The sequence below is a fragment of the Phodopus roborovskii genome, unplaced genomic scaffold (assembly GCF_943737965.1).
Source record: "Phodopus roborovskii unplaced genomic scaffold, PHOROB, whole genome shotgun sequence".
NCBI classification, from domain to species: Eukaryota; Metazoa; Chordata; class Mammalia; order Rodentia; family Cricetidae; genus Phodopus; species Phodopus roborovskii.
In genome coordinates this window covers 212,103-224,403 of record NW_026125791.1, presented here as the reverse complement: position 1 = coordinate 224,403, position 12,301 = coordinate 212,103, and the positions used below count along the sequence as shown (strand labels likewise).

The window sequence follows — 12,301 nt, the reverse complement described above, 5'->3', positions numbered from 1 at the left end:
GCAGATGTGGAAATCCACAACTAATGGGCCAAGCTCCTAGGGTAAAATCAAAGTGAGGGAGAACCTTTTGTTTGAAACAGGATTTCTCTGTAGCTTTGTAGCCTGTCCTAGAACTTGTTCTGTAGAACAGGCTGGCCTTGAACTCAGAGATCCACCTGCCTCTGCCTCCCTAGTCCCGGGAGTAAAGGTGTGTGCCACCACCAGAGAGCTCTGATAGTTATCTTAATGTTGTTCCACTAGAATATCATGAGAAAATCACTCTAACTGGATCTTGATAAGATCTGGGTTGTATATAAAAGTGAATATTATATTTCAGTGCGTTCTGCTTTGTTGTGGAATATTTGTTTACACCGTAAAGAGGTATTTTTGCCAAGGCTCCTGCTAATTGATTTAATAAAAATCTAAATGGCCAATAGCTAGGTAAGAAGAGATTAGGCTGCACTTCCACAGACAAAGAGGATTCTGGGAAGAAAAAAGTCCAAGTTGCTAGACAGACACAGAGAGGAAAAGGGAAGTGCAAGATGCAAGAGAGATAATGCCTCTCTTAATTTAAGTTATAACAGCTAGTTGAGACAAACCTAAGTTAAAGGTCAAGCTTTCATAATCAATAATAACTCTCTGGGTCATTATTTGTGGACTGGTGGTTCAAAGATAGTCCAACAAGAAAGCTTGCAACACAACTTTTATAGAAACACAATAGAAAAGAAGAATCCCCCAAAAGCTGTATTGGAACAGAAACAGAAAGAAAGATCTTTGACTCAGAAGCTAAGAATGCTTACTGTTCATAAAGTCCCTCACAGAACCAGGAAGGGACAAGTTCCCCAGAGCACAGGGGAAGAGGGGGGGGGCAGCGAATGAAGAGAGAAGTAGGAGAAAACGAGGGGAAGGAAAGGAAAACACGTGCAACCAGGAAGATTGAGCCCAGTCAGGAATAGAAGACAGGAGAGACAGAGAGAGAGAGTGAGAGAGAGAGAGAGAGAGAGAGAGAGAGAGAGAGAGAGAGAGAGAGAGGAGGGAGCCAATGTTGGTTTGAAGATAAAATTGAACACAAAGAAATGTCTAGAGAACTACAAGACTGCTGCCAACTAACAATTTGAGCATCTGTGGAAAGGCTACCATAAATACCCTTCCCGGATACTGAGATCAACAACTAACTTATCCATGGAGCCCTCATCTAATACCTGTTGGAAACAGGAGCAAACACCCATACATAAACACTGAGTTGAACTAGAACCTAGATGCAGATGGAGAGGACAAGACCAGGCAGCAGAAACACATAGAGACAGCTTACCTGAACAAGGAGGAGCTAACAGGCCCCCAGACTGATAGCTGGGAGTCCAGCATGGGACTGACTCAGGCCCCCCTGAATATGGGTCACAGCCAGAAGGACTGAGCAGTCTAAGGGATCTCAGACAGTGGAGCCAGGATGTATTCCTGGTACACAAAAGGACTTTGAGGACATATCCCCCATGGAGGGATAACTTCCTTAACCTAGAGACAGGAGAGAAGCCCTAGTCCCTACTTCACATGACCTGTCAGATCTACATGACCCCAACTGGATGGTATTCCCCTACATATGGAATTGGGGTGGGGGGATGGGAGGGGAGGGTGGTTAGGGTGCATGTGAGAGGGCAGAGAGGGTAAAAGGGAGGGAGGGATGGAGGGAGGAATGGAGGGAGGGAGGGAGAGAGGGAGGGAGAGGGAACTGGGATCGACATGTAAAATAATAAATTAAATAAAAAAAAAATGCTTTGACTCCAAAATTTAAGTTCAAGGACAAGTTACTGGGGAAAAGGACTTCTATTTTTGTTTCCACAGAAAATGAATAGCTGTGGATTCCTTCCAGACTAATGTGGTTTGATCAAGCCTGAAACAGACTACCAGGTGATCTTACATTCAAAACAGCTGGACAAAGCAGCCTCAAAACTACAGCCAGGATTTCTGCATCTTCTTAGAATCCCCCATGACAGTGCCCCTTACCATCAGGAAGTAGTTTGGAAAGAACGATGCCCAAATTCCCAAATATTGTCTATAAATGTTTGTTTTCATTTAAATGGACTTGGTTATATAAAATAAAATAATAAAAAAAAAAGGATGCTTACTGTTCTTGCAGAAGACCCAGGTTTACTTCCCAGCACCCAGGTTTACTTTCCAGCACCCACATGATGGCTCATGCCCTTCTCTAACTCCAGTCCCAGGAGATCTGATTTCTGACCTCCTTGAACTCCTGCATGCATATATATGCACTCAGACATAACACATACACAGAAAAATAAATGTTTTTTAAAATCTAAATGTACAACATGAGCATTTTATTTTATTTTCAATATAGGCTAATTATAGCTGTTTGATATTTTGTTTATATTTCCCTTTTTAAACTTACATCTATTAAGAAGATACAACAGTATGACTCACAGATTTTAAGTATCCAAGAATTACATTGCTGACAGAAGACAAAAATGAGAAATAGTCCTATTTTTTACCACTTAGTCTATTAATTACCACTAGCTGTTGCTATTATTTATTCTTACCACTTTGTTTAGATTAATACCAGTAATAAAACCGAAAATTAAACTAAAGAATTAAAATGAACATCAATTTTTCAACAAATAATACTGTGTTCAATTACTTCTTACATGTTACCTTGTGCATTTCCTTACCCAGTACAGTTGTGTTTTGGGTTGTCTTTTGAAAGGCTAATCATCCCAATAGTATAATAAAGTACATTGGGAAAAGCCTATAGAAACAAGGTACCATTTGTATATTGCAATAGACAAGTTTTTAAAACAAAACTGTGGAGGTTAAACAGTGCCTTTTCTTTTTATAAGTGTTATATACTATGTACAAACTACTCATTTATTCGTTTCTACTTATTTTGAAAGAGTAATTATTGTTACTTTTGAACACTGGTCAGCTGTTCTGAGCGTGGGGGAAAGACGCTACAGAATGAAGGTTCTCACCGAAAATAACGCATTCCTAAAGGCTTGGGGGGGGGGCACGGTGGGTGAAGAAGGGCTCGTGTGTGTGTGTGTGTGTGTGTATGTGTGTGTGTGTGTGTGTGTGTGTGTCTGTCTGTCTGCGTGCGCGCATGCGTGCACACGCACTGCGTGCCATCAAAGTTCAAAATGGCTGTCTGGAGGTCGGTTGATTTTGACGAGATCGTTGAGGTGTCTGATGAGGTAAACTGCTTGCTCTACCCAAAATGAAAGGTTTTCGAAGCCCCTAAAGTTTAATGTGTGTGGGGAGAATACTATCGTAGAATTTTAAGTAAAACAGTATTTGTTACAGCTAAGAGCTTCCCTTCAGTTGTGAGGAAGTGAAGGAGCCTTATTTGAGAGGCCTTGTTCACTTTTAGCACGGAGTTGGTGTAAAGATGCTTCTTACCATCACAGCTCTAGCCTAAATACCAAAGCACGATGAAATGTGATGTAATTTTGTGAGACTGCACTGATAGGACTTGTTCCTAACTAATGGGCTAAAGGAAAGAGACAATGTTGCTGCCTAATCTTGTCTGATCTAGGTATCATGGCAACCATGTCAAAGGCGGAAGATAGGAGAACAGTTGATGCATGTAGGAACAGGATTCTCTGACACCTTTTAAGCTAGAGACTGTTGACGGATGTCTTTAATTCTGGGGGCTGGAAGAGTGGGTGCCATGGCATAAATGTCATGTCGCTCAAGCCCAGTGGCATTTTTTTAGAGGAGGACGGGTCGTCAAATTTGTCTCATGAGAAGAGCCTTTACCCACTATGGCCTCTCTTTGCTCGTCCCTATGCCTAACATAGTCTGAAAAACACGGGACTAGGCAGTCTGGGAAGCAAGAAAGGGCCCAATTTGGACCTTAATGGCGTGAACTGTTCAGACTGTGAGAAGGGTAGAGGGAAGAAGGAGCTTATATATGCTTGACGGGAGCTCTACAAATGAAGAATAGTGGCTATTTCAGTGATTCTCAACCTTCATAAGGCTGTGACCCTTTAATACAGTTCCCCATGTTTTTTGTGATTATTAAACTTACTAAATATTATTACATTTTAATTATATTACATATAATTTGTATTTATATATATTTACACGCTAAATATAATATATAAATATATTAAATAAAAGCATTAATTTAATTAAATCTCCATACAATTATTTCCTTTCTACTTCCTAACTGTAATTTTGCTACTGGTATGAATCGTAATGTAAATATCTGATATTTATAGGCTGAGAAACGCTGGTATTTTGGGTAGGGTTGTCAGATTTAGAAAAGAGAATTCAGAATTCCTAGTTAAATTTGAATGTCAGCGAAGCAGCAAATTATTTTGTGGTATCAATATGGCCCAGGGAAAATTTAGTAATACACTTACAAAAATGTATTCATTGTTAATGTGATATTCAGATGTAAGGTGTTGTTGCATTTGCCCATGCCATGTTTGCCTTAAGACAGGTGGAGGAAGGGCCTCTGCGGGAAGTCCAGGAAATTGGAAAAGGGCCTGTGGTCATTAAGGGGTGTGAGAATGGTCGGGAGCAGAGCTAGAGATGCGTGGTGCAGTCACTGAACGTTGCTAGGGCGACTTCTCTACATCGTCTCAGAGCCTGCAGCTGTACCAGCCTGGGTAGCCGCGCCCACACAGGTGGGGGCTAGCGGCTGGGAACCCGCCCAGGCTGAAGAGCTGCAGGCTAGGCCCGCCTTCCATCCCCCACAGGGGTGGAGCCTGGGCGAGGAGGAATCAGCCTGCAGCTCTCTCTGCCTGGTTGAAGAGTCGCAGGAGAAAATGGAGTCTAGCAAGATGGCGCCTCCCAAGAACGCTCCTAGAGATGCCTTGGTAAGCGGGAGGGTAGCGAAGCCAGGCGCACTCGGAGATGCCCTGTATGGCAGACCGGACTTAGCGCCTGGTGGGGATAAAGTGGGTGGGGTGCCATTTGCAGCTAGCTAGGCGACTTGGCTGGGAAAGGGCAGTGGGGTTCACCGGTCCCTGGGGCGCAGTCCACGCTCCCGGAGCCCCTCCAGAGAGGTGCGGGCTACCTGGGGGCTTTTGTCTCGCTGGCTCCGGGCCGCCCCCATCCCCCAAGTCTGCAGCCTCCTCCCTTCAACCAGTCTATGAGCCCTGATTGCGACATGGGTTCTGATGCTAGCTTCCCTCACTGTCACATCCGAAAATGACAGCCAGCTGGACCCACCCCTACCTCTCCCTGGAAAGCTAGTTCAGGCCTTTCTTGTGTCTTTACTCCCACCCTTGCTAAAATAAAAATTTTCACCCAAAGCATATGACTGATTTTGTGTAATAACAGACACTCACTGGAGAAGGCACAAGGAGGGGCACTTTCAGACTTTGTAGCAAACATAAAAATATGCCACATTGTGCATCTGCTTTTTTGTTTTTATTTGAATCCACAGGTGATGGCACAGATCCTGAAGGATATGGGAATCACAGAGTATGAACCAAGGGTTATAAATCAAATGTTGGAATTTGCTTTCCGTAAGTTAAAAAAAAAAAAAAAAAAAGACTATGAACTAGAAAAGATCATTTATTGTAGCACTTTAAACCAAATTCTGTTACCAATCTAGAAATAAGTAAAGCACTAAGAAGGAGCTCAAGTTAAGGGACAGTAGTATATAGTATGTCTGTTTAAATAAAGTATCGTGTGAATAGGACAATTAGTTATTACAAGCAAGTCTTAAATGTTCCAGAAATTAGTGAAACCTTTTAAACCAAAGAGCTATAAATACTAGCATCCCTGCCTTAAAATATATATGTATAGCTGTATACATATATATATATATATATTCTTCATTCATGTAATAAAAATTATTTTGCTCTTAAAGGATATGTGACCACAATTCTGGATGATGCAAAAATTTATTCAAGTCATGCTAAGAAACCTACTGTTGATGCAGATGATGTGAGATTGGCAATCCAGTGTCGGGCTGACCAGTCTTTTACCTCTCCTCCTCCAAGAGATGTGAGCAAACATTTATTTGCAAATATTTTCACTTACACTTTAAATATTCTATCTCTAATGAGGATTTTTCTTTTAGTTTTTACTAGATATTGCAAGGCAGAAAAATCAAACTCCTTTGCCACTGATTAAACCATATGCAGGACCTAGACTGCCACCTGATAGATACTGCTTAACAGCTCCAAACTATAGGCTGAAGTCCTTAATTAAAAAGGTAAGAATTTCTGGCTTGATCCTAGAATCCCAGGCAGGAATTTCAGGAGATCAATGCCTTATCTCTTCAGGGCAATCCTGAGCTAAGTCAGTGTCTTATCTCAAAATAAGGAAGTTTCAAAATAAGGTGGACCGGGTAAGCTTATAAAAAGGAAACTTCCTGTAGATAGCACAGTAAAGGTTAAAATGTTTCTTAGAACTTTTTTTTTTAATTTTCAAAGCTATAAAGAACTTTCTTATTTCATCTAACCCAGTGGAAATTTTTCTCATCATACAAGGGAACCTCAACTCATGGAGACAGTGGCAAAACTAGGACTGATTTCCCAGATCTAGTAGCTCAATCTTTGTACTTTGCCACAGTTTTGTGTGTGTGACGTAAATTGCCATCAGCAATTAGACCTTTGTCAGACATATGACCTAAGGCTCTTTCAGTACTGAAAAAGGAATTCTCCATATTGGGCTACCTTTGAAATTCTGCTGGGAGACAGTTTTAATTTAGGCACAGTTAAGACACTAAGTTAGTATTTGTCTCCATTCATAAGACTCTACCTTGAATAATCTACAGAATTAGATAGGGTCATAACTATGTGTGTATGTATGCATGCATGCAAAAACTCCAAATATTGGATTTAAAACCCAGAAGACTTCAATCCCCAGTAGCATCACAAAAAGAAAATGAAAACAGACATTTTGCATTGGATCATCCACTAATAACTCACATCAAGTTATAACTTCACTTTTCATCAAGTCTAGGTGTCAAATCTTAACATTAAAACTAACTTGTGTTTAAATCCCCTAGGGACCTAACCAAGGAAGACTAGTTCCTAGATTAAGTGTTGGTGCTGTCAGTAGCAGACCTACTACTCCCACTGTAGGTAAGTGAAAGAGGCAAATGGCCTTTCTGGACGGTGAAAACAGCGTCTCAGCATTTGCTTTTGAACCATAACCCAAGTCAAAATGGGAGTCAGAAACTCCTGTATGTTGCCATTGATAATTTTACTTATCAATAAAAAAAACACAAAGATTAACCAATTCCAAATGACATTGGCCCAGCTCTTGTTGGTATACATTGTGATTCTAAAAACATTTCCACCTTCTATGCTTCAAGTCACCAAGCACACCCATGCCAGCTACCTACTTAATCAACTTAAGTAAATGTCTCCATAAAGTGGGTACAGATTCAAAGTTTAAAATCTACAGAAAGCTTAAGGATCTTAAAAATAAGTTTCAATACTTACATTTACAAGCAATACAAGGACCATCCTGGGTGACATAGAAAGACCCCATTTCAAAAAGGAAATCATGGTAAATATCTTATATTGAGAGCCCCCAAGCTATGTCCTGTAATGTATTTAATAGCTCTCATATTGTGTACATTTCCAAGCCTGTCTTATATTCTTTATCCAGCTTTTGGAATCAACAACTTCTCCAAAGACCCTTAGTTCTTTTTAGTGAATGGTGTTTAGGAATCATTGTTTTTAGCAATGTTAAAAAAAAGTTTTCTGATTTTTTTTTTCATGTTTTTCGGGGAAAAAATCCTTTTACAAATCTCATGGCTCTTGCTATATTTAACTTGAGTCTTTCCAGTGTCTTTACATTTCTAGTATAAGAATGATTAATTTTGTTTTTAAAACTGGGTCTTAATCTGTAATGCAGGATAGCCTTAAAACTTGTTATCCTCCAGACTTGTGAATATTCAGATTACAGTTGAGGAATACTGCCAAGATAGCATTTGAACTTTGAGGTGTGAACTATCTCGTATTCTCAGGATATAGATTTACATGTCAGCATTTTAAACTGTTGTTAGGTGTGTGTAGCTCCAATAACTTGCATATACCCCCAGGTGAGCAGAAATTTGCATATAAAATCCATGTACTTTTCAGTCATTAATACATACCTGTGTATTCACATTAAGTAAGTGAATATCAAATTTTTGCTTTTTTATTTTTTGGAAAGTTATCTCACTATGTAGCCCAGGCTTGTGTTGAACTCCTAAACTCAAGTGTTCTGCCTGTCTCTGCCTCTTGACTAGCCGGACTACATGCCACTCACTCACTGCACATGAAACAGCAGGATTTAGTGATGTAACAGGCAAGTAAGCAAAAAAAAAAAAAATCAGTTACGAGTTGCCATTACATTCTTTAGCGTGTAACACCTAGAATATAAATCTTAATTCAAAATTCCTCTTAAAGATGTAATCTTAAAAGTTAAGCAAACTTACACTTCTCTTTTTTAGCACAGTTAATACACTAAACTGAGGGGGGGGAAAACTCCCAAGAGTGAGGGATTATTTAAGAATACCCATTATAAATTTTTAAAATTACTCTGCCCTCATTTCTAATGACATTTTCTCATCTCCCACCAGCCCTCTATACTTAAAAGGTGTATTCCTGTAAGCTATGGAGTATAGACTATAAATATATAAGTCATCTAACTGATATGATCTGTTCATTGTAACTACAGCACCCCCACAAGCAGTATCTGTCCCAAATAAAGTTCCAGCTGCAGTGTCAGTGACAAGCCAAAGATTTGCAGTGCAGATTCCACCTTCTCAGTCCACACCTGCCAAACCAGGTAACGTGATATGGAAGCAGGGACAGAATTCATCAACAATTTTCAATCATACAACAGTTTGTATTACTAGAGAAAGACTTTTGCTTTAGTGTCACAACAGAAAGGCAGACAGGGTAGAGCTGCAAATGAGGGTCTCCACCATTAGGGGAAGTTGACATATATGTAACATTTCAGGAGGATAGCATATTGAGTGTGCTCATCAAATTCAAAAGAAATGTGGGTTCACAGATTTGTCTAGGGATTCGATTAAAAACTGAAGAAAATGATACCATTTAGTGAATGAAAATGTGCCTTTAGTTCACTTCATAGGTGACAGGCATGATTGGCATAACGTAAACAGGCTGCTGGCATAGCAATTTACTTATGTGTATGTTTAGACTGCATCTTTTAAAACTATCTCCATACAAGAAACAACTTAGATAAAAGTTGGGCCAGCAAGATGGCTCTGTAGGTAAGGGCATTTACCACCAAGCCTGATGACCTGGGTTCAATCCCCAGGACTCACGTGGTGTAAAAAGAGAACTGGCCCCCAAAAGTTGTCCTCCAACCTTTACATGTGTTCCATGTTACATACACCTGCACATACACAGAAGTAACATAGAAGTGCAATGACTTTTGAAAAATGCCCGACAAAAGAAACACGTCTCCAGGCCTTACACATGAATCTAGTGCATCAAATGCTAATTACAATTGAAATTGTTAACTTTGCAATGGATAGGTTTAGCAATATTTATCTATACATAGACCCAAACATTCTTATGCCTGATAAATACCACTATTAGCAAATTTAAGCTAAAAATGGATAAACATTGGATTCCACTCTTAGTAATTACTTGTATCTCTTCTGTGAGGCAGTTCTATGCTGCAGTCCAAACTTGTATAAAAATAACATTCTGCTTTGTTGTCTACTCTTGGATTATGGGCAATTGAGCTATGGGTTTTGGTGTTTGTTTTTTCCATTTATAGCTCCTGCGACAACTGCAGTCCAAAATGTTCTGATTAATCCTTCAATGATTGGCTCCAAAAATATTCTCATTACCACCAACATGGTTTCCTCACAGAACACAGGCAGTGACTCAAACCCACTGAAGAGGAAACATGATGACGACGACGATGATGATGATGATACTATGTAAGGAAAGAAGTCTGTTCTATACACATTAAAATCTTAGTACGTTTGAACCCATATGGTGGACTGAACAGCCTAGGTCTTCATTTAAGTTTTATCTTAGAAATGTAGTGGCAATATTTTTCACATTAGTTACACCTGGTAGGTTTCATTATTAGTACAAATGTTTTCTCAATAGGCTTCAGATATATAAGTACTTGTCTCTAGACTGCTTAATTACTGTTGAATATCACCATGGCAATTCTATTTTTAGAAGCAGTTTTGTGCCATGTCACTGACAGCAGCACTTGGATTTCAGTTTCTGGTCTCATTTACATCTAAAGATGACTTCTTTGTTAGATTAACTATTCCCATTGTCATTTTTGACCAAATCTCTCAATTTAGTGAACTTTTTGAAACAGTGGATTTAGAAGGGAGCTAAATCCATTTTGAATGTATCTGGGTTTTGGTCTTTTCTAACTCCCCACCTCAGCTGCTTATCAAGATCCCATTTGTTTTCTGTCCCCACCTCTCATCGCCTTAAGTCACTTACCATTGCACTTAAATTTAAGACGAACTGGAATCTGTAAAATGCCACATATGCCTAGCATTCTGTAGTTCACTTGAACCTGAGTGTCTGCATTTGCTTTTTCACTCCAGTTGGGTCTCGGCCCTTGCCTTTCATGCCTGTTAAGCTTTACTCATTGGCAGGCAGATGTATATCAGTTATATTCAGTTGCATTGTAAGTTCATAGCTTCACCATCTTTCCTATTTATAATTTAACAAAAACATTATAACATAAAACCTGCCTTGGTAAGCAGTTTACACTGGACATAGACAAACCACTGAAGAGCAAGTGTATATGCTTTGGTTACTACTGCTTGAATCAGTCTTATTGGTTTCATTCAGATCATCTGTCTAGCTTGCTGCTGAGGGTGTCACACATTAAGATGGAATCAACCCTAAGTGGATTCTAATGATTGTCCTTCCCCATCAGACCAACAGGGAAAACAGATTAGTGTCACCTGACTGCATTTACACATGCCCTACAGAAATTTCCCAACCATGTTTCTAAATACTATATTTTGTTTTCATGCATACCTACCTATAAGACTCACTGAGAAAGACTGCAAAACTTTCAAGAAAATAAAAAAAAAACTGATTTGGTAACTTTAAAGTTCCATATAGCCAACACTGGAAAAATGTTCTAAGCAGAACTTCCTAAAACCTTCCCATTATTTAGATTTATAGCCATGGGTCATCAAAAGTATCAGTATTAGGATGGTGTTTCACACATGAAAAGTAGTACTGTAACAAGACAGAAATGTCCATTTAAATGTGTAAGAATGTTAGGGAAAGTTGAACTGATCAATTTAAGAGAAATGTGCATTATACAACAGGGATGTCACTACTTGAATGTTCTCAGGGAGGCAGAATATCAGGTGGCCTAGGTTCTAGTACTAGTTTCATTACCAACCGTGTGACCTTACTTTACCTCTGAGCCTTGTCCTCACTAATAGGGAAACACCTACCCTGCCTACCTCACAGGGATGTTGTGAGGGTTTAGCTGGTATGTGTGAGAGAAAGTTCAAGATTGTAAAAGCTATAAGTAAATATTAACGTATTTGTTCCAAGATTATTAATAAAAAATTAACTTTATCACTGACATTTCATTGCTGACTGAAGAGATTCAGGAAAAGTAAGGCAACAGTATAGCAATACAGATCTATTGCTGTGGCATCAGGGAACGGGTTGCTTCCCCTGGGAATTGACATTTGAATCATGGTGAAATCAATTGAAAATCAGATGGGTTTAAATCTTACAAACCAAGATGTTCTCTTTGGGAATTTGTAAAGAGCTCTGAACCAAACTAAAACTGGTCTAAGGAAGGGTGCTTCTGGTGTGTGGGGGGGGGGGAGGACTGGAAGAGGGAATCAAAATTGGGTATTAGGAAAAAAAAACAGGAAACAAATGAGCTAATGATGAAATTTAAGCTGGGAGTGGTGATGCATACCTACAATTCTAGCACTCAGGGGGCTCTGGCTGGATCAGGATCAGTTAAGTTTGAGGCTAGCATGAACACTATAAAATTTTTGCCATTACACAGCTCACCAAAAAAAAAAAAAAAAAAAAAAAAACAAAACACAAAATTTGAATTCCTCATTTATAGCATGGGAGTTATTGTGGATATATTAGAGGATTGAAAGTGATTTTACTATTTAAAACCTGTCTTTTCAACATTCTTATCGCATTGCACATGTACAGAATAGTCCATTCCTGGCTGTCTTCTTTCATTAGGTTTTAAATTTCGTCACGACAAAAATCTTAACATTCATTCCCTCCACTGAGTTTTTAAGTACATAGTGGTATGAAACTGTCTGGTTACTTGCCAGGCTCTTTTTTTTTTAAACTGGAGTTTCTCTATGCATTCTCTGAATTAAAAATCTAAATAGGGGCTG

General features: G+C 39.2%; 1 protein-coding gene across 2 annotated transcripts; it reads left to right on the top strand.

Annotated features, from left to right (window-relative positions):
- Nucleotides 1-3,119: 3,119 nt before the first annotated feature.
- On the top strand, nt 3,120-11,499 carry Taf9b (TATA-box binding protein associated factor 9b). 2 transcript variants are annotated; one of them, XM_051178655.1, is made up of 8 exons: nt 3,120-3,179; nt 4,692-4,811; nt 5,384-5,465; nt 5,813-5,949; nt 6,026-6,160; nt 6,959-7,034; nt 8,623-8,733; nt 9,700-11,499. In XM_051178655.1, the coding sequence occupies exons 1-8, from the start codon at nt 3,126-3,128 to the stop codon at nt 9,867-9,869; spliced, it is 885 nt and encodes a 294-aa protein (XP_051034612.1). In that variant the 5' UTR covers nt 3,120-3,125; the 3' UTR covers nt 9,870-11,499. The 2 variants fall into 2 exon arrangements, with proteins under 2 accessions (XP_051034612.1, XP_051034613.1); XM_051178656.1 differs by lacking the exon at nt 8,623-8,733.
- The last annotated feature ends 802 nt before the right edge of the window (nt 11,500-12,301 follow it).